General features: G+C 46.1%; 1 protein-coding gene across 7 annotated transcripts in view; it reads right to left on the bottom strand.

Moving 5' to 3' along the window:
• LOC121555138 (microtubule-associated protein 2-like) overlaps positions 1 to 27,768 on the bottom strand; it is a 127,237-nt gene that overhangs the window by 11,445 nt on the left and 88,024 nt on the right. The window contains exons 10-18 of one of the 7 annotated variants that reach the window (XM_045212085.1): positions 27,445 to 27,594; positions 20,038 to 20,099; positions 19,190 to 19,375; positions 9,337 to 9,502; positions 7,948 to 8,004; positions 7,127 to 7,302; positions 6,714 to 6,860; positions 1,343 to 1,498; positions 672 to 764 (exon numbers count right to left, since the gene is read on the bottom strand). In XM_045212085.1, the coding sequence (XP_045068020.1) occupies positions 672 to 764; positions 1,343 to 1,498; positions 6,714 to 6,860; positions 7,127 to 7,302; positions 7,948 to 8,004; positions 9,337 to 9,502; positions 19,190 to 19,375; positions 20,038 to 20,099; positions 27,445 to 27,594 (1,193 nt within the window). The remainder of the gene's footprint in view (positions 1 to 671; positions 765 to 1,342; positions 1,499 to 6,713; positions 6,861 to 7,126; positions 7,303 to 7,947; positions 8,005 to 9,336; positions 9,503 to 19,189; positions 19,376 to 20,037; positions 20,100 to 27,444; positions 27,595 to 27,768) is intronic. The other 6 variants (XM_045212086.1, XM_045212087.1, XM_041868942.2 and 3 more) reach the window with 6 other exon arrangements.

Below are 27,768 nucleotides of genomic sequence, written 5' to 3'. Positions count from 1 at the left end.
GGGAGAGACAAGGATATATCTTCACTTATAGGCTAATCAGAGAGTTCTGTAAACATACCAAGGTGGGAGTTGGTACAACTCAGAGCTAGCTGCATTGTAGTGGACAGAGGAGGGCCAGATTGTGCATGTCGGCAGACAAGCTGACCTAGGACTGGAAGCTGGGGTTGGACAGAAGGATAGGAGCAGGGGTGGAATTATACAATGGCTTGATTTTTAAATGTTCTTGATATTTCAATTCTTATGGGGAGGACCCTGATTTATTACGGGGGTGCCAGTCCCCTCCTCACCCCCCTGTAATTTGAACCCTGGCTGAGGGTAGGGGTGGCCCCTGTACGGGCATGTGCCAGAGGGGGAGACAGTCCACTCATCTCCCAATAGAGGAGAAAATGAGGCCTAGTACACACTCAGGCCGTACAACTGACAAATTTTCTGATGAGTTTGTCCGCAAAACAAAGTTTGCACAACAGTTGGTGGTAGGGTTGTAAAATTCTGGTAACTTCCCCCAGATTCCAGGGAAAACCAGGGAATTTGGGGAAAGTTACCAGATTTTTTAAACCCTGCCTAGTGGTGTCTCCATAAGTACATCAATTGTTCAACATGAGTGTGTAGCCTACTAGGCCAGAGAGAGGAGAAGGGAGAGAGGGAACAGAACGGTAGGTAGAGGTACATACATGGCCTCCACGAGGAGAATGCTTCATGTTATCCTTGGATCCGCATTTTGACTGTACGTGACTGAAGTCCAGCTTCTTGTTTAAAATCTGAATCTAGAGGAAATACAGAGATATAATGTGGCTATTTAAATGAGGATGAGGATGGATGCTTAGCTTATATGTTATGGAAGGGACGTATAGGCACAGCATTAAGAGGACAGACAGATAGCTCTGTATGAAGGCAGGACAATTGTTGATGATGATCAGAGGAGCACTGGATGGAGATTCACTAGAAGGCTACATGTCTTTATAGGGATGATACAGTATGTCAGTAGATACAGCACACAGCAGGTAGGTGGAGTTCAAGACCCTTTCTACCATTACATAAAGGGGTGGTAGAATAGGGCATCGGACAGTGACCTTTGATAAATCAGCAACCAGAGTACTGTGAAATTACCTCTGGGTCAAAGGGGGACTTCACTTCCTGGCAGGATTTGACATGTCCCACTGGGCACAGACGTCAATTCAACGTCTATTCCACGTTGGTTTAACGTAATTCAATTGAAATGACGTAGAAACAACGTTGATTCAACCAGTGTGTGCCCTGTGGGTTGTTTGTGTTTGTCTCTTGTGTTTGACAGTGTGTGTGTGAGGGAATAAGAGGGAACTTGGTAGATGAAGGTACTGTATACCAGTGGGTCTTTGGCTGGCATGGGGGCCCACGTCACACTGTGTGCAGCAGACAGATATAAGGAGAGAGAGACCAGGCGCAGGAGCAATCTCCAGATCCACGACGGGCTGCGTTTGGGCTCTGTTGTGTTGGCCGTTTGGCCCCTGCCTCTGTGTTGCTGATAGAAAAGCAGACACATTATTGTTCTAGCTAGATTGGGAGTCACTGTACTGTAGATGGGATACTGTATAGGTTTTGTTACTGCTACTGGGCTGGTTGGAAGTACTGTATAAGTTCTGCTATGCTTCAGGGATGGGATACTGTAGGTCTGACTTGTCTGTGTCCCAAATGGCAACCTATTTCCTATATAAGCTCTGGTCAAAAGTAGTGCACTATGTAGGGTATAGGGTACCACTTGGGATGCACACTTGGTCTGCTACTGGGCTGGTTGGAAGTACTGTATAGGTTCTGCTATGCTACAGGACTGGGATACTGTAGGTCTGCTACTACTACTGGGCTGGTTGGAAGAACTGTATAGGGCTGTGTATATGTATCAGGATCTACTGAAGGCCCTATAGCATCCTGTAAGAGTCAATCCCAAATGGCGCCCTATACCCTCTATAGTACACAACTTTTAACCAGTCTCCATAGGGCTCTGATCAAAAGTAGTGCACTATATAGGGAATAGGGTTCCATTTGGGACGCATCCCTAGACAGCAGCACTGAGTAAAGTCTATGTGGTCGTTAGAACCAAAGGTATCTGAAAGGTGTCTTTCAGTTGAATATTGAAGAAATAGCTTTATATACAGTATATCTTTCCCTAGAACAGACTGTATAAAGATGGAAGGCTGCAGGATCCACAACCCTGAGATGAACAGACATGATATGAGAAATTCAGAAGAGCAACAATGGCCACTCAAAAACAACAGACTCCCAGACACAAGGTGACACACTTGAGATGGAGGACACACCAGCAGACAGGAGAAAGCAAATAGCCGGTATTGGTGTTTAAAGGGTTTCAAGGCCCCTTTCAAGTGCTGAAGGTAGCCCAGCTTGTAATAACAACAATATGTTCCGCTTGCAACACTGTAACAACATGAGGTGGTATCAGGTGAATTAAAAGAAAAAACAGTAGCCAACACCAGTGCAGGCAACAAAAGAAGGAAATTAAAACAAAAGGGTTTAGTTTACCCTTATCCATCCTAGCCAGAAATTCCTCTTAATTCAAATATTTTTAGACAGTGAAGAAGAAATAGCCTACCACAATTCATAACATTAAGAATAGTAAATGACACCAAGAGCAGAAAATCTCAACTTCTCCCTCTATTCCAGTAACTGTCTGGTCGTCTTCTAAATGATTAATTAGCTTCTCCAACAATTTAACCACTTACCAACACAAATAGAGCAGTTTCTAAGTAGCTGTCTAGGGTTCTACTACTGAGACTGCTAAAAGATTAATCATACCTTACAACTGCTTCGGATCCATCCAGTCCAAAAAGTGGAGAAACAAACACCATCGCCTCAAAGGGGTGATTCATATTTAACACAGTCTGTTAGAATCTGTTAGAATCAGGCACTGCCCACTTTATAGAGCACTACTTTTTACCAGGGCCCATAGGCTCTGGTCAAAAGTAGTACACTATTTAGGGAATAGGGTGACATTTGGGATGCAAACATTGAGAGGTTGGGAGAATGGCAGCCTGGCAGCTGTGGCAACTCCATGCCCAGACAGTCAACCCTGGTTACGGGTTAATGTTGTCACTTCCTGTCACTGAGTACGGGGTTATGTTGTCACTTTCTGTTGGAACCCTTCAGAGACACTTTCAGCCAGCCAGTCACCCAGGGGTTTAGTCCAGCTTGCCACGGTAATTATATAATCATGTAACTGACGATTATGGATGAAGACAGCCATGAAAACAAAATAACAGTCATAACTGTAAAAAATAAATACAATTTAAAATAATATTTGTATCAACTTCATAGTCAAGTCGACAAACTTTACCCAAAAGCAGCAAAGTAAAAGTAAGCTTGGTTTACATCTAACAGCCGATATATACAAAATGTAGAAAAAGTCAAGGGGTCTGAATACTGTCCAAAGACAGTATTCAGACCCCTTGAGTTTTTCTACATTTTGTTACATTACAGCCTTATTCTAAAATTGATTCAATTGTTTTTTCCCCTCATCAATCTATACACAATACCCAATAATGACAAAGCAAAACAGGTGTTTAGAACACCATCCAACCTGATCGAGCTTGAGAGGATCTGCAGAGAAGAATGGGAGAAATTCCCCAAATACAGGTGTGCCAAGCTTGTAGCGTCATACCCAAGACGACTCGAGGCTGTAATCGCTGCCAAATGTGCTTCAACAAAGGACTGAGTAAAGGGTCTGAATACTTATGCAAATGTGATATTTCCGTTTTTTATATATATATATACAGATCCTCTCAAGCTCGGTCAGGTTGGATGGTGAGTGTCGCTGCATAGCTATTTTCAGGTCTCTCCAGATATGTTTGATCGGGTTCAAGTCCGGACTCTGGCTGGGCCACTCAAGGACATTCAGAGACTTGTCCCGAAGCCACACCTGCGTTGTCTTGGCTGTGTGCTTAGGGTCGTTGTCCTGTTGGAAGGTGTACCGTCGCCCCAGTCTGAGGTCCTGAGCACTCTGGAGCAGGTTTTCATCAAGGATCTCTCTGTACTTTGCTCCGTTCATCTTTCCCTCGATCCTGACTATTCTCCCAGTCCCTGCCGCTGAAAAACATCCCAACAAATTGATGCTGGCACCACCATGCTTCACCGTTGGTGCCAGGTTTCCTCCAGACGTGACACTGGGCATTCAGTTCAAACTTGGTTTCATCAGACCAGAGAATCTTGTTTCTCATTGTCTGAGAGTCCTTCAGGTGCATTTTGACAAACTCCAAGCGGGCTATGTGCCTTTTACTGAGGAGTGGTTTCCTCTGGCCACTCTACCATGAATGCCTGATTGGTGGTGTTGCGGAGATGGTTGTCCTTCTGGATGGTTCTCCCATCTCCACGGAGGAACTCTGGAGCTCTGTCAGAGTGACCATCGGGTTCTTGGTCACCTCCCTGACCAAGGCCCTTCTCCCCGATTGCTCAGTTTGGCCGGGCAGCCAGCTCTAGGAAGAGTCTTGGTGGTTCCAAACTTCTTCCATTTAAGAATGATGGAGGCCACTGTGTTCTTGGGGACCTTCTATATTGCAGCAATTTTTTGGTACCCTTCCCCTGATCTGTGTCTCGGAGCTCTATGGACAATTCCTTCGACCTTGTTTTTGCTCTGACATGCACGGTCAACTGTGGGACCTTATATAGACAGGTGTGGGCCTTTCCAACTCATGTCCAATCAATTGAATTTACCACAGGTGGATTCCAATCAAGTTGTAGAAACATCTCAAGGATGATCAATGGAAACAGGATGCACCTGAGCTCAATTTCAAGTCTCATAGGAAAGGGTCTGAAACGTATGTAAATAAGGATTTCTGTTTTTTATTTTTTATTGTTATTGTTTTCGCTTTGTCATTATGGGGTATTTTGTGAAGATTGATGAAGAAAAAAAACATTCATCCATTTTAGAATAAGGTTGTAACGTAACAAAATGTGGAAAAAGTAAAGGGGTCTGAAAACTTTCCGAATGCACTGTAAGGAGAGAAGAGGCAAACTATCCAGTTTTAGCATATTTTTATTTTTTTTTGCATTACAACCTGTAATTTAAATTGATTTTTATTTGGATTTCATGTGATGGACATACACAAAATAGTCCAAATTGGTGAAGTGAAATGAAAAAAATTACTTGTTTCCAAAAATTCAAAAAAATAAATAACGGAAAAGTTAATCAGAGAGGAACAAAGAGACCAAAGATAACCCTGAAGGAGCTGCAAAGCTCCACAGCAGAGATTGGAGTATCTGTCCATAGGACCACTTTAAGCCGTACACTCCACAGAGCTGGTCTTTACGGAAGAGTGCCAGAAAAAAGCCATTGCTTAAAGAAAAAAAATAAGCTAACATGTTTGGTGTTCGCCAAAAGGCATGTGGGAGACTACCCAAACATATGGAAGAAGGTACTCTGGTCAGATAAGACTAAAATTCAGCTTTTTGGCCATCAAGGAAAACGCTATGTCTGGCGCAAACCCAACACCTCTCATCACCTGAGAACACCATCCCCACAGTGAAGAATGGTGGTGGCAGCATCATGCTGTGGGGATGTTTTCATCGGCAGGGACTGGGAAACTGGTCAGAATTGAAGGAATGATGGATGGCGCTAAATACAGGAAAATTCTTGAGGGAAACCTGTTTCAGTCTTCCAGAGATTTGAGACTGGGACGGAGGTTCACCTTCCAGCAGGACAATGACCCTAAGCATACTGCTAAAGCAACACTCAAGTGGTTTAAGGGGAAACATTTAAATGTCTTGGGATGGCCTAGTCAAAGCCCAGACCTCAATCCAGTTGAGAATCTGTGGTATGACTTAAAGATTGCTGTACACCAGCGGAACCCATCCAACTTGAAGGAGCTGGAGCAGTTTTGCCTTGAAGAATGGGCAAAAAAAGAGACTTGCAGCTGTAATTGCTGCAAAAGGTGGCTCTACAAAGTATTGACTTTGGGGGGGTGAATAGTTATGCACGCTCAAGTTTTCAGTTTTTTTGTCTTATTTCTTGTTTGTTTCACGCAAAAACATATTTTGCATCTTCAAAGTGGTAGGCATGTTGTGTAAATCAAATGATACAAACCCCCCAAAATCCATTTTAATTCCAGGTTGTAAGGCAACAAAATAGGAAAAATGCCAAGGGGGGTGAATACTTTCGCAAGCCACTGTACATTGCTGGAAGCAAACCATCTGTCTAGAGACACTACCTTGTTTCAGCATGGTGTTGTAGTAAATTATCATTTGGTTGCCTAGGCAATGCATCCCATCTGGGAGGCCAGACAGGTAGAGGAGTTCCAGAATATTATTTAGCATCGATGGTGAACTACAGAGGGACCTGACAGAGAAAACGTCCCCAAGCACTCATCCTTTTTATGTCTCACCCATTTGAAAAGCTCAGCTGCTACACCAAAATGAGACATCTTTCTCATTGCCCTCCTTTTAAAACCATGACCCAGCAAACAGAGACCAGACAGACAGACTGAGGGAGGACAGAGCTACAGTAACAAGGGAGCGACAGGCTAAGAACACGAAGAGGGACATGAAAGACAGAGAGAGGGACAGAGGAGGGAGGAACAGGGTCTGAAAGGCTGGGTAGAAGCCCTGGAAAAATAACTAGCAGATACAGCATCAGTCAAATACAATACAAGACTGAGGTAGAAAGGGAGGATAAATAAGGAGAAGGACAAAAGAGAGGGAGGGTGGGTACATTAGGTAACCAAAGGGGCACTAACCTGTCCCCCCTTGGGCTGGTACTTGATGTTATCTGTGGAGCCGATCTTGGACTTGATGTTCTTGAGGTCGGGCAGGGGCTGGTTAAGGATGCGGAGCTGTTTGGGGGTGGTGGCAGGTGACTTGGGAGGGGTGCGGAGCAGAGCCACCTTGAATTAATTAATTAATTAATTAATTGGGACCTAAATTGCCAACGATAAATTGCTTTCATGATATACTGTGGTCTCATTTGGAAAAGAGATGTCTCAATATGATCTCCTGAATAAATCAAGTCTAAATAAATCAAATCAAATACAATTCAATTTAAAACACTTATTGAGTACTTGCCTCAAACGAGCACAGTACAACACCATTGCTTCCTTTCCAGCTCTATTGAACCGGTTACCTAGGGTGCCATTTCGGAGGCAGACCATACCTTCTTCTCCTGCAGCAGGCTTCGAGAACGTGGTGTGCCGGGGGTGCGAGGGGTCCCGGGTGTGCGACAGGAGTAGCTGTAGCTGGGAGGGGTACCAGGGGAGATGGCTGTGGACCCTGGCGTGCGGGGTGTGGTGGGGCCACTGCACAGCGAACGGGAACGCATCGACTGTGTGCCTGGGTGTGGGGAGGTCATATAAAGGTCACAGAGGTCATATAGAGAGGTTACTCAAAGGTCAATTAGGTTGGGCATCTCTCAGCATTACTCTATCCTGGTGCAGTTTTGTGTTGTCTATGATCCATACGAGTTGGAAAGACAGCACAAACAGATCTGGGACCAGGCTAACATTACTGCACCAAACTATAGAAGTTGGTCAGATGAAGAGTGGATCAAAACAAACACAAATTAGATGAAACAATGTAGTTAATATAATAAAAGAGGTTAATGAAACACGAACTATAGGCTTACTACCACTGAGCACAGACGTCAATTCAATGTCTATTCCACTTTAGTTCAACGTAACTTCATTGAAATGACGTGGAAACAATGTTGATTCAATCAGTGTGTGCCCAGTGGGTAACTGCCAAGGATGAGACATTCCAACAAGTAATCTCTTACTAAGAATGGGATATTGAACACACATAGAGATGAACTGGACGAGACTGGGTGAGACCATGTGAGACAAGATGAGACTAGGTGAGACACTGCAGGACTAGGTGAGACACTGCAGGACTAGGTGAAACCAGTTGAGATGAAGAGGGACCAAGTTAGACATGGATGAAACTGGATGGGACTGGATGAGATTGAGAGTTCCTCTCTACCTGTCCAACTAGGGGCGCGTCCTGTCCTATGCTCCGCCCTGACCTCTGTACTGAATGCTAGAGGAGAGGATGAGCGGTAGAGGATTAAACAGAGAGAGAGGGCGAGAGAGAGATAGGGCGAGAGAGATAGGGCGAGAGAAAGATAGGGCGAGAGAGAGATAGGGCAAGAGACAGATAGGGCGAGAGAGAGATAGGGAGAGAGAAATAGGGAGAGAGAAATAGGGCGAGAGAGAGATAGGGCGAGAGAAAGAGAGAGATAGGGTGAGAGAGAGATAGGGTGAGAGAAATAGAGAGATAGGGTGAGAGAAAGAGAGAGATAGGGCGAGAGAGAGAGAGGGTGAGAGAAAGAGAGAGATAGGGCGAGAGAGAGATAGGGCGAGAGAGAGAGATAGGGCGAGAGAGAGAGGGCGAGAGAAAGAGAGAGATAGGGCGAGAGAGATAGGGCGAGAGAGATAGGGCGAGAGAAAGATGGGGTGAGAGAAAGAGAGAGATAGAGCAAGAGAGAGATATGGTGAGAAATAGATAGGGCGAGAGAGAGATAGGGCGAGAGAGAGATAGGGCGAGAGAGAGATAGGGCGAGAGAAATAGAGAGATAGAGCGAGAGAGAGATAGGGCGAGAGAAAGATGGGGTGAGAGAAAGAGAGAGATAGAGCAAGAGAGAGATATGGTGAGAAATAGATAGGGCGAGAGAGAGATAGGGCGAGAGAGAGATAGGGCGAGAGAGAGATAGGGCGAGAGAAAGAGAGAGATAGGGCGAGAGAAAGAGAGAGATAGGGCGAGAGAAAGATGGGGCGAGAGAAATAGAGAGATAGAGCGAGAGAGAGATAGGGCGAGAGAAAGAGAGAGATAGGGCGAGAGAGAGATAGGGCGAGAGAAAGAGAGAGATAGGGCGAGAGAGAGATAGGGCGAGAGAAAGAGAGATAGGGCGAGAGAGAGATAGGGTGAGAGAAAGAGAGAGATAGGGCGAGAGAGAGATAGGGCGAGAGAGAGATAGGGCGAGAGAAAGAGAGAGATAGGGCGAGAGAGAGATAGGGCGAGAGAAAGAGAGAGATAGGGCGAGAGAGAGATAGGGCGAGAGAAAGAGAGATAGGGCGAGAGAGAGATAGGGTGAGAGAAAGAGAGAGATAGGGCGAGAGAGAGATAGGGCGAGAGAGAGATAGGGCGAGAGAAAGGTCAAGAGCAAAATCAAGAGAGAAAAAAAAGAGCGAGAGCCAGATCAAAACAGAAAGAGAGAGACCAGTGTATCAGGGTGAGGGGATGGTGGAGGAGGGGCCTCCTGTAGCTCAGTTGGTAGAGCATGGCGCTTGCAACGCCAGGGTTGTGGGTTCAATTCCCACGGGGGGCCAGTATGAAAAATGTATGCACTCACTAAAAAAATAAGTGACTTACACGTGGGTCTACGGGGTGCGGTAGAGCCGGAGCTGGTGATAGAGGTGGAGCTCTCCTCCTGGTCGTGTGTGTGGTGGTGGGTACGCCGGCTCAGGATAGAGGCAGGCCGCGGGACCGAGGCAGGCCGGGGCAGGGACGACCTCCTTGGGCTCTGCGAACCGCCATCCTGTCAGACACACACAGATTTAGCTTAGTACAGTAGTTACAGAAGTTAGCACAGTGCCTAGCTTTATATATTCTTCTTTATACCCTGACTTCAGAAAGTATTCATACACCTTGACTAATTCCACATTTCTTGTGTTACAGCCTGAAATCAAAAAGGATTAAACCAATATTTTTCCCACCCATCTACACACAATACCCCAAAATGACAAAGTGAAAACATGTTTTTAGATACTTTTGCAAATGTATTGAAAATTAAATACAGAGATATCTAATTTACATAAGTATTAATACCCCTGAGTCAATACTTTGTAGAAGCACCTTTGGTGGCGATTACAGCTTTGAGTCGTTGTCACGGTTTCGGCCGAGGCTGCCTCTCTCCCTTGTTCGGGCAGGCTTCGGCGTTCGTCGTCTCCGGAATTCTAGCTGCCACCGATTGATGTTTCATGTTCGTTTGCTTTTGTCTGTTTGTTTCTACACCTGTTTCTGTTTTGTAGTAATTAGTGTCCTATAAGTTTCTCGTTGTGTTTGTCTTGTGTTGTGTGTGATTGTTACCGTCAGTCTGTGTATTGCTCGGTTGAGCGTTATTTTCTCCACTGTTTGCTGGAGCGTTCGTTGCACTTGTGTGTGCACTTATTTCTTCCTGACGCACCTGTTTGTGCGCATTGTCTTTTCGCCTTCGTGCATATTTTGCTGTCAGGCTTATTTCGTCCTGTTGCCTGTGTTTAGGCAGGAATACAGCTTTTTGGAATTCAGTCTGCTTCCTGCGTTTGATTCCTACACCACACCTACAACACGACCTGACAGAATCACACACCTTACAGTATGGAATCAGCAGGAGCCGAAGCAGCACATTCAAGACTGGAAACCCAGGTTCGGGAACAGCAAGAGCAGCTCCTGCAGATGGGGGCCGCCCTGCAGGAGGTGATGACCACCCTCCGAGGCTGGGGTCCGCCTCCACCGCCAGCCGCCCTGCCAGCACCATCGGCCAGCCCACCCAGTCCAGCGCCGGAACCTCGCGGAGTCCGACTATCTCTCCCGAGGTCCTACGACGGGACCGCAGCTGGGTGTCAGGGATTCCTGCTCCAGGTAGAGCTGTACCTGGCCACAGTACATCCGGCACCTTCAGGGCATGAGAGCGTGTCCGCCCTGATCTCCTGCCTGGCCGGTAAAGCGTTGGAGTGGGCCAACGCGGAGTGGAGGAAGATCGACGCCACGACTATTACATACACCGAGTTCTCCCGCCGCTTTAGGGCGGTGTTCGACCATCCCCCGGAGGGGAAAGCGGCGGGGAGCGTCTGGTCTTCCTCAGGCAGGGGAGGAGGAGTGCCCAGGAATTCGCACTCGAATTCCGTACTCTAGCGGCAGATGCAGGGTGGAATGAGCGGGCCCTCATCGATCTATACCGATGTAGCCTCAGAGAGGACGTCCGTCGGGAGCTGGCCTGTAGGGACACCAGTCTCACTTTCGACCAGCTGGTCGACATGTCAATCAGGTTAGATAACCTATTGGCTACCCGCGGACGTCCTGAGGGGGTCCGTCCATTCCATCCTCCAGCGCATCCGAGCCGTGTCCTATGGAGCTCTGGGGGCGCTGGCGCTAGAGATAGGAGGAGTCGGCAGACTAGGGGGTCCATCCACTGCACCAACTGTGGTCGGGGAGGACACACCGCGGCTAGGTGCTGGGGATGGCCTCCTAGGGGAGATGACGACAGGTCCCGCACTGGGGATTCCTTCCAGGTGAGTAGGCGCCCCACTCACCCAGAGCTCTCTGTTGCCCATTTCTGTATGCCTGTATGTTTTCCACAGGTAGCACCTCATGCCCAGCATAAGGCGCTGGTAGATTCAGGCGCAGCTGGGAATTTTATTGATAAAAAGTTTTGTTTAGCGTTAGGGATTCCCCTCATTCCTGTTGATGTTCCTTTTCCCGTTCACGCCCTAGATAGTCGTCCGTTGGGTACGGGCTTGATCAGGGAGGTCACGGCGCCACTTAGGATGTGTGCGCAGGGGGGATCATCAGGAGATGATTCAGCTGTTCCTGATTGACTCTCCTGCGTATCCGGTGGTGCTGGGCATGCCCTGGTTGAGTACCCATAACCCAGTGATTTCGTGGCAGGAGAGGGCTCTGATGGAGTGGTCTGCTCAGTGTGTGGGTAGATGTTTGGGCGTTTCCGTAGGGGCTACCTCGGTGGAGAGTCCAAACCAGGTGCCCGCATTGCACATTCCACCTGAGTATGGGGATTTGGCTATCGCGTTTAGTAAGGCGAGGGCGACGCGGTTGCCACCCCATAGGCAGGGGGATTGTGCGATAAACCTTCAGGCAGGAGCTGCGCTCCCACGGAGTCATGTGTATCCTCTGTCTCAGGAGGAGAAGAAAGCTATGGAGATTTACATAGACGAATCGCTGAGACAAGGATACATACGGCCGTCCCACTTCCCCCGCGTCCTCGAGTTTCTTTTTCGTGAAGAGGAAGGATGGTGGTTTGCGTCCGTGCATCGATTACCGTGGTCTCAATCAGATTACGGTGAAGTATAGTTATCCACTCCCGCTGATTGCGACCATGACTGAGTCGTTGCATGGGGCGCGTTTCTTCACGAAATTAGATCTCAGGAGCGCGTACAACTTGGTGCGCATCAAGAAGGATGATGAATGGAAAACAGCCTTTAGTACCACCTCGGGCCATTACGAGTATCTAGTCATGCCATACGGGTTGATGAATGCTCCGTCGGTTTTCCAATCATTTGTGGATGAGATCTTCAGGGACATGCAGGGACAGGGAGTCGTTGTGTACATAGATGACATTCTCGTGTACTCACCTACCCGTGTCGAGCATGTGGCCCTGGTGCGCAGAGTGTTGCGGAGGCTGGTGGAGCACGACCTGTATGTGAAGGCAGAGAAGTGTCTGTTTTTCCAGGAGTCTATCTCCTTTTTGGGGTATCAGTTGTCCGCGTCAGGGGTGAAGATGGAGGTAGACCGAAGCGTCGGCCGTGCGTAATTGGCAAACACCAACCACTGTGAAAGAGGTGCAGCAGTTTTTGGGGTTTGCGAATTACTACCGGAGGTTTATCCGGGGTTTTGGGCAAGTGGCAGCTCCCATCACGTCTCTCTTGAAGGGGGTCCGGGTGCGTCTGCAGTGGTCAGTCGAGGCGGACAGGGCGTTTGGGAGGCTGAAGGACCTGTTTACCTCGGCTCCGGTGCTGGCGCATCCGGATCCCTCTTTACCATTTCAGGTAGAGGTGGACGCGTCTGAGGCCGGTATTGGCGCCGTGCTTTCACAACGGTCAGGCGCGCCACCTAAACTCCGCCCCTGTGCCTTCTATTCCAAGAAGCTCAGCCCGGCGGAGCGAAATTATGACATAGGGGACAGGGAGCTGTTAGCTGTGGTACAGGCCCTTAAGGTGTGGAGGCACTGGCTTGAGGGGGCTCAACACCCTTTCCTCATTTTGACGGACCACCGTAACCTGGAGTACATCCGGGCAGCGAGGAGGCTGAACCCTCGGCAGGCTAGATGGAGTATGTTTTTGACCCGTTTCTCTTTTAAGATCACCTACATCCCTGGGTCACAAAACGGGAAGGCAGATGCGCTGTCTCGGCTGTATGACGGGGAGGAGAGGTTCGTGGAGCCCACTCCCATACTGCCGGAGTCGTGTCTAGTGGCACCGGTGGTGTGGGAGCTCGATTCTGAGCTCGAGCGGGCATTACGCACCGACCCTAGTCCACCACAATGCCCGGAGGGTCGGAAGTATGTTCCGCTCGAGTGTCGGGATCGATTGATCTATTGGGCTCACACGTCACCCTCCTCTGGACACCCGGGTATCGGCCGGACAGTGCACTGTCTTAGTGCCAAATATTGGTGGCCCACGTTGGCCAGGGATGTGAGGGTTTATGTTTCCTCCTGCTCGGTGTGCGCCCAGTGTAAGGCGCCTAGACATCTGCCTAGGGGCAAGTTACTGCCCCTGCCCGTTCCACAACGACCATGGTCCCACCTCTCGGTGGATTTTATAACTGACCTTCCCCTCTCTCAAGGGAATACTACCATCCTGGTCGTTGTGGACCGGTTCTCTAAGGCCTGTCGTTTGCTCCCCATGCCGGGTCTTCCTACTGCCCTGCAGACCGCCGAAGCTATATTCACCCATGTGTTCCGGCACTACGGGGTGCCCGAGGACATTGTGGCTGACCGAGGTCCCCAATTCACCTCCAGAGTCTGGAGAGCTTTTATGGAGCGGTTGGGGGTCTCGGTGAGCCTCACCTCGGGTTACCACCCGGAGAGTAATGGGCAGGTGGAACGCGTTAACCAGGATGTGGGTAGGTTTCTCAGAACGTACTGCCGGGATCGGCCGGAGGAGTGGGCGAGATATGTGCCCTGGGCCGAGATGGCACAGAACTCTCTCCGCCACTCCTCCACCCAACTAACCCCCTTTTCAGTGTGTTTTGGGGGTACCAGCCGGTTCTGGCACCATGGCATGAGAGCCAGATCGAGGCCCCCCGCTGTGGATGAGTGGGTGCGGCGCTCGGAGGAGACGTGGGGACGCTGCACACGTCCATCTGCAGCGTGCCATACGTCGACAGAAGACGAGCGCCGACCTACACCGCAGTGAGGGGCCAGTGTACGCACCTGGAGATCGAGTCTGGCTCTCTGCCAGAAACCTGCCCCTCCGCCTGCCCTGTCGGAAGCTGGGTCGGCGGTTTGTAGGGCCATTTAAAGTCCTGAGAAGGTTGAACGAGGTATGTTATAGATTACAGTTACCAGTTGAGTATAAGTGTATTAACCCCTCGTTCCATGTGTCCCTTCTCAGGCCGGTGGTAGCAGGCCCACTCCAAGAACATGAGATCTTGGAGACCCCCCCGGCCCCGTTGGACATCGAGGGGGTACCGGCGTACACTGTGAGATCCATCTTGGATTCTAGACGTCGGAGAGGGGGTCTTCAGTATCTAGTGGAGTGGGAGGGGTACGGTCCGGAGGAGCGGTGCTGGGTGCCGAGGAGAAACATCTTGGACCCGTCGCTCCTGACGGAATTCCATCGGGGGTATCCGACGCGCCCTGCGCCGCGGCCTCCGGGTCGTCCCCAAGGCCGGAGTCGGCGCGCGTCTGGAGCCGCGCGTCAAGGGGGGGGTACTGTCACGGTTTCGGCCGAGGCTGCCTCTCTCCCTTGTTCGGGCAGGCTTCGGCGTTCGTCGTCTCCGGGAATTCTAGCTGCCACCGATTGATGTTTCATGTTCGTTTGCTTTTGTCTGTTTGTTTCTACACCTGTTTCTGTTTTGTAGTAATTAGTGTCCTATAAGTTTCTCGTTGTGTTTGTCTTGTGTTGTGTGTGATTGTTACCGTCAGTCTGTGTATTGCTCGGTTGAGCGTTATTTTCTCCACTGTTTGCTGGAGCGTTCGTTGCACTTGTGTGTGCACTTATTTCTTCCTGACGCACCTGTTTGTGCGCATTGTCTTTCGCCTTCGTGCGTATTTTGCTGTCAGGCTTATTTCGTCCTGTTGCCTGTGTTTAGGCAGGAATACAGCTTTTTGGAATTCAGTCTGCTTCCTGCGTTTGATTCCTACACCACACCTACAACACGACCTGACAGTCGTCTTGGGTATGTCTGTATCAGCTTTGTACATTGAGGGAAAAAAGTATTTGATCCCCTGCTGATTTTGTACGTTTGCCCATTGACAAAGACATGATCAGTCTATAATTTTAATGGTAGGTTTATTTGAACAGTGAGAGACAGAATAACAACAACAAAATCCAGAAAAACGCATGTCAAAAATGTTATAAATTGATTTGCATTTTAATGAGGGAAATAAGTATTTGAATCCTCTGCAAAACGTGACTTAGTAGTTGGTGGCAATACCCTTGTTGGCAATCACAGACGTCTCTTGTTGTGGGCCACCAGGTTTGCACACATCTCAGGAGGGATTTTGTCCCACTCCTCTTTGCAGATCTTCTCCAAGTCATTAAGGTTTCGAGCCTGACGTTTGGCAACTCGAACCTTCAGCTCCCTCCACAGATTTTCTATGGGATTATGGTCTGGAGACTGGCTAGACCACTTCAGGACCTTAATGTGCTTCTTCTTGAGCCACTCCTTTGTTGCCTTGGCAGTGTGTTTTGGGTCATTGTCATGCTGGAATACCCATCCACGACCCATTTTCAATGACCTGGCTGAGGGAAGGAGATTCTCACCCAACATTTGATGGTACATGGCCCCGTCCATCGTTCCTTTGATGCGGTGAAGTTGTCCTGTCCCCTTAGCAGAAAAACACCCCCAAAGCATAATGTTTCCACCTCCATGTTTGACGGTGGGGATGGTGTTCTTGGGGTCATAGGCAGCATTCCTCCTCCTCCAAACACGGCGAGTTGAGTTGATGCCAAAGAGCTCCATTTTGGTCTCATCTGACCACAACACTTTCACCCAGTTTTCCTCTGAATCATTCAGATGATCATTGGCAAACTTCAGACGGGCATGTATATGTGCTTTCTTGAGCAGGGGGACCTTGCGGGCACTGCAGGATTTCAGTCCTTCACGGCGTAGTGTGTTACCAATTGTTTTCTTGGTGACTATGGTCCCAGCTGCCTTGAGATCATTGACAAGATCCTCCCGTGTAGTTCTGGGCTGATTCCTCACCGTTCTCATGATCATTGCAACTCCACGAGTTGAGATCTTACATGGAGCCCCAGGCCGAGGGAGATTGACAGTTATTTTGTGTTTCTTCCATTTGCGAATAATCGCACCAACTGTTGTCACCTTCTCACCAAGCTGCTTGGCGATGGTCTTGTAGCCCATTCCAGCCTTGTGTAGGTCTACAATCTTGTCCCTGACATCCTTGGAGAGCTCTTTGGTCTTGGCCATGGTGGAGAGTTTGGAATCTGATTGATTGATTGTTTCTGTGGACAGGTGTCTGTTTAAGAGTGTGCTCCTAATCTCAGCTCGTTACCTGTATAAAAGACACCTGGGAGCCAGAAATATTTGTGATTGAGAGGGGGTCAAATACAGTGAGGGAAAAAAGTATTTGATGCCCTGCTGATTTCATGATCATTAAATCATTAATTTCTGATCATTAAAATGCAAATCATTTATAAAATTTTTGACATGCGTTTTTCTGGATTTTGTTGTTGTTATTCTGTCTCTCACTGTTCAAATAAACCTACCATTAAAATTATAGACTGATCATTTCTTTATCAGTGGGCAAACGTCCAAAATCAGCAGGGGATCAAATACTTTTTTCCCTCACTGTACATCTGGATTTGGGGATTCTTTCCCATTCTTCCTTGCAGATTTTCTCAAGCTCTGTTAAATTAGATGGGGAGTGGCGGTGAACAGCAATCTTCAAGTCTTTCCAAATATTTTCAATGGGATTCAAGTCTGGGCTTTGGCGGGGCCACTCAAGGATTTTCAAATTTTTGTTCTGAAGCCATTCCAGCATTACTTTGGCTGTATGTTTGGGGTCATTGTCCTGTTGGAACGTAAATCTTCGCCCATAGGGATGGTGTTAGACGATGATGAGCTATGCCTGGTTTTCCCCAGACATAGCACTTTGCATTCAGGCCAAAGAGTTCCATTCCAGTCTCATCAGACCACATAATATTTTGCCTTATACTCTCAGAGTCTTTCACGTGCCTTTTTGCAAACTCCAGGCATGCCTTTTTCTCAGGAGTGGCTTCCGTCTGGCCACTCTCCCATAAAGTGCTGTAGAGACTGTTGTGCTTCTGGCAGGTTCTACCATCTCAGCCAAGGAACTCGGTAGTTCTGTCAGAGTGGTCATTGGGTTCTTGGTCACCTCCCTGACCAAGGTCCTTCTTGCCCGGTTGCTCAGTTTGGTCAGACGGCCAGCTCGAGTCTGGGTAGTTCCATATGTTTTCAATTACACAATGATGGAGAGCACTGTGCTCTTGGAAACTTTGAACACTGTATAACAGTGGTCACCAACCTTTTCTGAGTCAAAATCACTTTGAGTCAAAATGCAAGCCAAGATCTACCGCTCAGATTTTTTTTAAACATCACTTAAAAAACGTAAGCCTATGCAACATTAACCAAAAACTGTTCTGTCGCAATGAGGTTTGTGCAGTAGGCTATAGGCCCAATACATTATCACTGCATATTGGCTATGCTTGAATTACCCTGCCAATGTTGTTCTTCTCAGACTTTTTTGAAATTATTTAAAATTGAAGGTATATGATCACACTGGCAATAGATCATTTGTTGTATTACTTGTGAGGCACAGCTGAGTGAGCTTAATAATTTGCAATTTTTTTACTGGACTGATGGCCTGCATCTGATGGTCAGTCTGCGGGGAGGGAGGGAGCAGCGGTGAGGCTGACTTACCGTCCCTCCGTTGAGAAAAGGGGACAGTCTTCCAGCTGATGGCGAAACGCAAGTTGCACTGCATTATTTCTGCCTCATGCACCAATTCATTGTGTTACTCTTATGACCAGAGAAAGTGAAATATTCCTCAATATTAAAAAAAGACACAAGCTGCTAATAATAATAACGCAAGCTTATCGGAACACTTTGCTATGTTCATTCATTGCAGCTAGTTGTAGCGTGAGTGGAAATAGGGATAACGCATATTTTATGGCTTATAAAAGTGTTGACACTGAATAACAATTTAAACATGAACTTACTCATAAAAACAGCAGCTCTTTGCTGTATGTAGTCCCGTGTAGCTCAGTTGGTAGAGCATGGCGCTTGCAACACCAGGGTTGTGGGTTTGATTCCCACGGGGGGCCAGTATGAAAATGTATGCACTCACTAACTGTAAGTTGCTCTGAATAAGAGCGTCTGCTAAATGACTAAAATGTAAATGTAAATATTCATTGAGTCTCTCTCGTCATGATTTCAAAAGTTTTGTAATCTCACAGTATCAACTTGCTGTGCGTTCGAGGCTTCTTTTCACAGTCTATGGCTCGAGGAAACTGTGCAGACACCGTGATCTGAACTATCTGATTGGCCAGATGTAGGCCTATAGGTGCACTTGATTTGCTCTCTGGGTCTGCCGGGTAGGTGGAGTTCTACCATCAGACACATAAAATGGTTCAAAATGGGAACACTTTGCCTTCCTGGCACCAGGGCTGCTGAATCAAGTGCACCTACCGCCAACAACGCGAAACGAATAAAAAAAATAGGAACACAAGGCTTTATCGTTTTCACAGAAATGTTTGGTCATCGACTAGGAATGCCTTGGAGATCGACCAGTCGATCGCGATTTCTTGGACTTCATGGTATAGTTTCTGCTCTGACATGCACTGTCAACTTTGGGACCTTATATAGACAGGTGTGTTTCTTTCTAAATCATGTCCAAACATTTAAATTAGCCACAGGTGGACTCCAATCAAGTTGTAGCGACATCTCAAGGATGATCAAAGGACATTTGATGCACCCGAGCTCAATTTGGAGTGTCATAGCAAAGGGGTGTGAATGCTTATGTAAATTAGATATTTATGTATTTCATTTTCAATACATTTGCAAAAATTTCTAAAAACATGTTTTTACTTTGTCATTGTGCAGTATTGTGTGTCGATGGGTGAGACAAAATCATCTATTTAATCCATTTTGAATTCAGGCTGTAACACAACAAAATGTGGAATAAGTCAAGGGGTATGAATACTTTTTGAAGGCACTGTATGTTGTTTATTGTTATATATTATTGTATTAATTTACAGATGTGAGATCAGTTGATCAGTTCAGGGCCATATGCTAACCTTACCGCATATATTAGTCTGTGTAGTGTGGTGGAGTCACGAGGCCCAGCCGAGGAGGGGCGGGGCCTATCAAGCTCCACCTCCCCCAGCGAGTTCTTTTTAGTGTGGGAGGAGCAGGACGAGTTAGGGCGGGGGGGCAGGAGGGCGGCCACTCGCGTTTTACAGGTGGGGATCTTTGTTAGTGGTCGTGACTGAGTGACAGACAGACAGATGGGGGAGAGATGGGTGAGCGAGTGGGAATATATGTGTGAGAGATGGGTGAGAAACATAGGCTGCAAACCACAGAAAACATCAGAGGACAAAAAACAATGACAGTGGAACCAAAAGATGACATGTTGTTGAAAACCAACCAGATTCACACATACACTCCGGTACGTATTTATTTGGACAGTGAAGCTAAACCTTTTAATTTGGGTTTATACTCCAGCATTTTGGATTTCAGATCAAATGTTTTCAATGAGGTGACAGTACAGAATGTCAACTTTTATTTTAGGGCATTTTCATACATCTCGATTTTACCATTTAGAAATTAATGCACATTATGTATCTAGTGCCCCCATTTGAAGGTTTCGTAAGTATTTGGACAAATTCACTGATAGTGTATGACATTTAGTCAAAAGTTTAGTATTTGGTCCCATATTCCTAGCACGGAATGACTACATCAAGCTTGTGACTCTACAAACTTGGATGCATTTGCAGTTTGTTTTGGTTGTGTTTCGGATTATGTTGTGCCCAATAAATATTAATGGTAAATAATGTATTGTGTCATTTTGAAGTTTGAGTGAAACAGGGAGATAGCCTACTACATGTAAATGGTACATTACCTTATTGTGATGCAGTGTGCTGTACTTACTGAAGCTCTGTCCCGAGACTGTCTAGCAACACTGAGGGGCCGACGACCTTCTGGTACACCCACTGAAGAGAGGAGTTGAGAGAAGATGAGAGAGGAGGAGCGAGAAGTAGGAGAGAGAGAGAGAGAGGACAGAGGAGGAGAGGAGGAGAGCGAGAAAGAGAGAAGGAGAGAGCAGAGTGAGAGAGAAAGAGAAATACAGAGACGTTCTACAGTTAGACGTGACATAAAAGTTACGTTTTCTTTTTGCAACCAAATGTCTATTTTTTTAACGTAAATTCAATGCTATAGAAAGGTCCAGACACCTTTTGTGTTATTTCACGTTTTTGAGAAACTTACCCCAAACAACAAATAAATTCCTCATCCTCGTTGTGTAGTATGGATGCCCCCCAAAAAACATGACAAAGGCTCCAAAAACACCCAAATATGTTAATTTAGAAACCGCAAAGCTCTCAGTATAGTGATGCAGGTCATTAGATGTTGTACACACGAAATTGTGTCATTCCGAACTTTATCTGCAATGTTATATTCCATTTTGTTGCAACACGAGCGTGCATTCTACAGGTAACTGCCAAAATAAAGGAAACACTTGAGTAAATAAGGGATACAAAGTACATTTACATTTACATTTGAGTCATTTAGCAGACGCTCTTATCCAGAGCGACTTACAGTTAGTGAATACATATTTTTTTTATACTGGCCCCCCGTGGGAATCGAACCCACAACCCTGGCGTTGCAAACGCCATGCTCTATCAACTGAGCTACATCCCTGTATAATGAAAGCATGGGGTGCTTCCACACAGGAAGTTCCAGACACTTGTAGAATCTATGCCAAGAAGCATTGAAGCTGTTCTGGCGACTCGTGGTGGCCCAATGCGCTATTAAGACACTTTATGTTGGTGTTTCCTTTATTTTGGCAGTTACCTGTAGCAGCAGGCTACACAGAGAATTGAACAGATGGATAGGGGAAACATCTCAAGTCGCTCAAAACAGAATAAAACATTGCGGAAAATTTAGTTTAATCCACCAGAAAAGACAGAACAAATAATAAAACAAATATTATGGTTAAACTCAAATATACTAATTGATTTTTTTGAAATGTTCTTTTTTGAAAAAAAAGTAAAAAAAAAGTGGTATAATCTTTATAAAATATATCATAAATAGGACTGGTGGAGTTATGTCACACATGCAGCTAACAAAACTATAAGGAAATGTCTGCTCTATTCAAAATTATAACCAATTAATTGCAGCATTACCGCAAAAAATGGAAGAGGCAAGTGGAAGGGGGAGAAGGTAAGGAACTTGTCCGATGACCAAAATTGGTTAAAGAAAATTGTGATAAATAAAAAAGTATACCAATTTCATTTAAGGACCAAAAAATTGAGAGCTGTGCCATACAGGTTGCAAAATAGTTGGGAAGAGATTTTCAATGTACCCATTCCATGGTAGGTGGTTTATGAACTGATACACAAAATGACGCTGGATTCCAAATTTAGAGTTTTTCTATTTAAATTATTATATAGAATTCTTGCAACCAATATAATGTTATATACAGTAACTTCGGAAAGTATTCAGACCCCTTTACTTTTTCCACATTTTGTTACGTTACAGCCTTATTCTAAAATTGATTAAATGGTTTTTTTCCATTATCAATCTGCACACAATAGCCCATAATGACAAAGTAAAAACAGGTTGATACATTTTTTTTTATTTTTTTTATTTTTTTTATGGAAATGAAACATTTACAAGTATTCAGAAACTTTACTCAGTACTTTGTTGAAGCATCTTTGGCAGCGATTACAGCATTGAGTCTTCTTGGGTATGACGCTACAAGCTGTATTTGGGGAGTTTCTCCCATTCTTCTCAGCAGATCCTCTCAAGCTCTGTCATGTTGGATGGGGAGCATTGCTGCACAAGTTTTTTCAGGTCTCTCCAGAGATGTTCGATCGGGTTCAAGTCCATACTCTGGCTGGGCCACTCAAGGACATTCAGAGACTTGTCCCGAAGCCACTCCTGTGTTGTCTTGGCTGTGTGCTTAGGGCCGTTGTCCTGTTGGAAGGTGAACCTTCGCCCAAGTCTGAGGTCCTGAGCGCTCTGAAGCAGGTTTTCTTCAAGGATCTTTCTGTACTTTGCTTGGTTCATTTTTGCCTCGATCCTGACTAGTCTCCCAGTACCTAATGCTGAAAAACATCCCCACAGCATGATGCTGCCACCACCATACTTCAACGTAGTTCCAGGTTTCCTCCAGACTTGACACTTGGCATTCAGGCCAAAGAGTTCAATCTTGGTTTCATCAGACAAGATAACCTTGTTTCTCATGGTCTGAGAGTCTTTAGGTGCCTTTTGTCAAACTTCAAGCGGGCTGTCATGTGCCTTTTACTGAGGAGTGGCTTCCGTCTGACCACTCTACAATCAAGGCCTGATTGGTAGAGTGCTGCATAGATGGTTGTCCTTCTGGAAGGCTCACCCATCTCCCCAGAGTAACTCTAGAGCTCTGTCAGAGTGACCATCGGGTTCTTGGTCACCTCCCTGACCAAGGCCCTTCTCCACCGATTTCTCAGTTTGGCCAATGCAAATAGACCGGGTAGCCATTTGATTAGCTGTTCAGGAGCCTTATGGCTTGGGGGTAGAAGCTGTTAAGAAGCCTTTTGGACCTAGACTTGGCGCTCCAGTACCGCTTGCCATGCGGTAGCAGAGAGAACAGTGGCTGGAGTCTTTGACTATTTTTAGGGCCTTCCTCTGACACCACCTGGTGTAGAGGTCCTGGATGGCAGGAAGCTTTGCCCCAGTGATGTACTGGGCCGTACGCACCACCCTCTGTAGTGCCTTGCGGTCGGAGGCCGAGCAGTTGCCATACCAGGCAGTGATGCTACCAGTCAGGATGCTCTCGATGGTGCAGCTGTATAACTTTTTGAGGATCTGAGGACCCATGCCAAATCTTTTCAGTCTTCTGAGGGGGAATAGGCTTTGTCGTGCCCTCTTCACGACTGTCTTGGTGTGTTTGGACCATGATAGTTCGTTGGTAATGTGGACACCAAGGAACTTGAAGCTCTCAACCTGTTCCACTACAGCCCCGTCGATGAGAATGGGGGCGTGCTTTGTCCTCTTTTTCCTGTAGTCCACAATCATCTCCTTTGTCTTGATCACGTTGATGGAGAGGTTGTTATCCTGGCACCACACAGCTAGGTCTCTGACCTCCTCCCTATAGGCTGTCTCATCGTTGTCGGTGATCAGGCCTACCACTGTTGTGTCGTCTGCAAACTTAATGATGGTGTTGGAGTCGTGCCTGGCCATGCAGTCATGGGTGAACAGGGAGTACAGGAGGGGACTGAGGAGGCACCCCTGAGGGGCCCCCGTGTTGAGGATCAGCGTGGCAGATGTGTTGTTACCCTCCCTTACCACCTGGGGGTGGCCCATCAGGAAGTCCAGGACCCAGTTGCAAAGGGAGGTATTTAGTCCCAGGGTCCTTAGTTTAGTGATGAGTTTTGAGGGCACTATGGTGTTGAACGCTGAGCTGTAGTCATTGAATAGCATTCTCACATAGGTGTTCAATTTGTCCAGGTGGTAAAGGGCAGTGTGGAGTGCAATAGAGATTGCATCATCTGTGGATCTGTTGGGGCGGTATGCAAATTGGAGTGGGTCTACTGTTTCTGGGATAATGGTGTTGATGTGAGCCATGACCAGCCTTTCAAAGCACTTCATGGCTACTGACGTGAGTGCTACGGGTCGTAGTCATTTAGGCAGGTTACCCTTAGTGTTCTTTCGCACAGGGACTATGGTAGTCTGCTTGAAACATGTTGGTATTACGGACTCAGTCAGGGACATGTTGAAAATGTCAGTGAAGACACTTGCCAGTTGGTCAGCGCATGCTCGGAGTACACGTCCTGGTAATCTGTCTGGCCCTGCAGCCTTGTGAATGTTGACCTGTTTAAAGGTCTTATTCACATCGGCTATGGAGAGCGTGATCACACAGTCGTCTGGAACAGCTGATGCTCTCATGCATGCTTCAGTGTTGCTTGCCTCGAAGCGAGCATATAAGTAATTTAGCTCGTCTGGTAGGCTTGTGTAACTGGGCAGCTCGTGGCTGTGCTTCCCTTTGTTGTCTGTAATAGTTTGCAAGCCTTGCCACATCCGGCGAGCGTTGGAGCTGGTGTAGTACAATTCAATCTTAGTCCTGTATTGACGCTTTGCCTGTTTGATGGTTCGTCTGAGGGCATAGTGGGATTTCTTATAAGCGTCCGGGTTAGAGTCCCGCTCCTTGAAAGCGGCAGCGCTACCCTTTAGCTCAGTGCGGATGTTGCCTGTAATCCATGGCTTCTGGTTGGGGTATGTACGTATGGTCACTGTGGGGATGACATCATCGATGCACTTATTGATGAAGCCATTGACTGATGTGGTGTACTCCTCAATGCCATCGGAAGAATCCCAGAACATATTGCAGTCTGTGCTAGCAAAACAGTCCTGTAGCTTAGCATCTGCATCATCTGACCACTTCTTTATTGACCGAGTCACTGGTGCTTCCTGCTTTAGTTTTTGCTTGTAAGCAGGAATCAGGAGGATAGCGTTATGGTCAGATTTGCCAAATGGAGGTCGAGGGAGAGCTTTGTACGCGTCTCTGTGTGTGGAGTAAAGGTGGTCTAGAGTATTTTTTAATACTCTTAGCAAAACATTTAATCTTTAATTTACAATCTGTAGAAACTATGAGAATAGAAAGGTTCAGGACTTTTGTGAAACATCACAGCACAGTTGAAAAATATATGGCTAATAGAAACTGGATGGTATTCAGAGATAGATGGGAGGGGTTGAGGGGAGCTGAAAGATAACTAATGTCAAATATACTGTGTCCGTAAAATGTATATAGTATGTTTAAACTGGAATTAGAAGTTTAAGTATTGTTGTCCGCTAGTTTACTCCAATTAGGGTTAGGGGGAAATAATAAAGAAGGAAAATATATATTTTAAAATATCTGGGGATTGGAAATTATGCAGACAATTACATTGACAGACGCCAAAATCTATCTACAATATTAAAGGTGATCTACCCCCTTAAAAATAAAACATTGCAGATAAAGTTTGAAATGACACAATTTCATGTGTACAACATCTAAAGACCTGCATCACTATACTGAGAGCTTTGCCTTTTCTAAAATAACATATTTGGGTGTTTTTTGAGCCTTTTTTCATGTTTTTTTGGGGCCCCCAAAAAGGATGAGGAATTGATTTGCTGTTTAGGGTACATTTCTCAAAAACAAGTTAAATCACAAAAAAAGAGGTCTGGACCCTTCTATAACATTCTATTTATATAAAAAAATGAGATTTGGTTGTAAAAAAAAAGAACTTATCCTTTAAACATTACAACAGATTGACAGCAACACAACAAAACTCTCCCACACACACACACAACAGCTGTGGCTGAAGCACGCCACCCACTCTACAGCCTGTACAAACACAATCTAACTGAAAAAGTATTGGACAAGTATTGGACAAACAGTTACCCCTCTTCTGTAAACAACTAAAGCAATTATTATTAAAGCAAACTTTGTGAGAGTTAATTTAGCCATAAATGGGGTACAGTACTGTATAATTATACTGTATTACTGTATACAATGAGGGAATTAGCTGAGACCCTATTCAAGCTGCTAGAGAAAAGCTCTATTCTCCAATGCTTTGGAAGGAAATCATACAGAATAGCGGATTTTGGACTACATAAGTGCACCGCCCCCATCCCACCCTCTATCTCACCCCTGAACAATTTAATTAGGGCAATGCAGCAATTTAAAGAGATTCTAGAATCGTCTATCTGTCTAAGAGAGTTATGTGGAGGACATGGCAGAGAAAACCACAGAATTAAATAAATATAGAGCACAAGTATTATTATACGTATTATACACTGAGTGTACAAAACATGCTCTTTCCATGACATAGACTGACCAGGTGAATCCAGGTGAAAGCTATGATCGCTTATTGATGTCACCTGTTAAATCCACTTCAATCAGTGTAGATGAAGTGGAGGAGACAGGTTAAAGAAGGATTGTTAAGCCTTGAGACAATTGAGACATGGATTGTGTGTTTGCCATTCAGAGGGTGAATGGGCAAGACAAAAGATTGAAGTGCCTTTGAACGGGGTATGGTAGTAGGTGCCAGGCACACCGGTTTGAGTGGGTCAAGAACTGCAACGTGGCTGGGTTTTTCAAGCTCAACAGTTTCCTGTGTGTATCAAGAATGGTCCACCACCCAAAGGACATCCAGCCAACTTGACACAACTGTGGGAAGCATTGGAGTCAACATGGGCCAGCATCCCTGTGGAAAGCTTTCCCGGCACCTTGTAGAGTCCATACCCCGACGAATCAAGGCTGTTCTGAGGGCAAAAGGGGGTGCAACTCAAGTGTTCCTAATGTTTTGTACACTCAGTGTATATCTCTATTGTGGAAAATCTCTCTGTCAGATGAGGTACACCAATATCCGTCTCTACAGGGAGAGAGGAGCCAAACTACCAGTTGCTTGGCAACCACTACAGTTTTTAGGTAAAAGCTTAAGAGGCTGTGGTTACATCCTAAATGGCACCCTGTTCCCTAGGGGCTGTGGTCAAAAGTAGTGCACTACACAGGGAATATGGTGCCATTCGGGACTAATACTATCCTGCTCTGGGGAAATGCTGGGAAAACACACTTCTTTCACTGTAGTTCTTTCACAGCAAACAAGTTGCAATCATTACACAGGTTAAAGAGAGACAGATAAAGTTAAGTGAGAGGGTGAGAGATGGAGAGTCTGTGTTAAATACAGAGAGAAAGAGAGAAAATAAAAAGTATTGCAGGTACACATAACTCTGAAGCAGTAACATTAAATGACCAAACAAACCATCTCCCAGAAAAGAGAAACCCAGAATGAACATGGGAGCTGAGGAGGAGAAAGATGCAATTCAAAGTAAATAGCAAATAATAAAATAAATCCAAAAAGTTGAGCGACTGACTGTTCACAACAAGCACATTTGAAAAATGAAGTCAAATGAAAAATGTATAACAAATTCGTTTTTTATTCTAATAAAATGCGAACACTGAACATAACAAATTAACAAACAAATGAGACAGAATAAAAATGTATAGATTAACAAAATAATGTATCAAAATTTAACAAAAATAGAAGCTTCAAACAACTGTAAGGATGAGGTTAATGTACAGTACTTTGTGAAACTGCTGATGTAAAAAGGGCTTTATAAATACATTTGATTGATTGATGAGATGTGATATTTGCAGCCATATTGCAGATGCCTAGCCTCCCCGGCCCCAGCCAGCAGGTCTGCATTCCAAATGGCACCCTATTTCCTATTTAGTGCGCTACTTTTCACCGTACCCTACAGGCCCTATAGAAAATAGGGTGCCATTTGGGACGAAACCCAGGAGTGGTTGGTCACCTGTAGGTTTCCTCCTAGCACAGGGGTGGGGGTGGAGTTGGGGCTGGGCAGGACGTGGGTGTCGGACCGCAGTAGGTTTTAACACACTCTTCCGGGATGGAGAGGAGCGCGTCTCTGCTTTCTTAGTCAGCTCAGTCTTCTTGATCACGGCTAGGAGAAGGAAGAGGGAGGGACATAATTAAAGGGAGAAAGGGAAGGACATACAAGTAGCATCAGAAGGAAGAGGGTGAGATAGTCAAACAGAGAAAAGGAAGGAAAGGAGTGTGGCACAAGGTTTGGAAGGACAGAGACACCCACCAAGAGAGGCTCTCTGATTGCCATTTA

The sequence above is a fragment of the Coregonus clupeaformis genome, chromosome 40, assembly GCF_020615455.1.
Source record: "Coregonus clupeaformis isolate EN_2021a chromosome 40, ASM2061545v1, whole genome shotgun sequence".
In the NCBI taxonomy this organism is placed as follows: Eukaryota; Metazoa; Chordata; class Actinopteri; order Salmoniformes; family Salmonidae; genus Coregonus; species Coregonus clupeaformis.
This window is presented reverse-complemented; position numbering and strand designations above follow the sequence as displayed.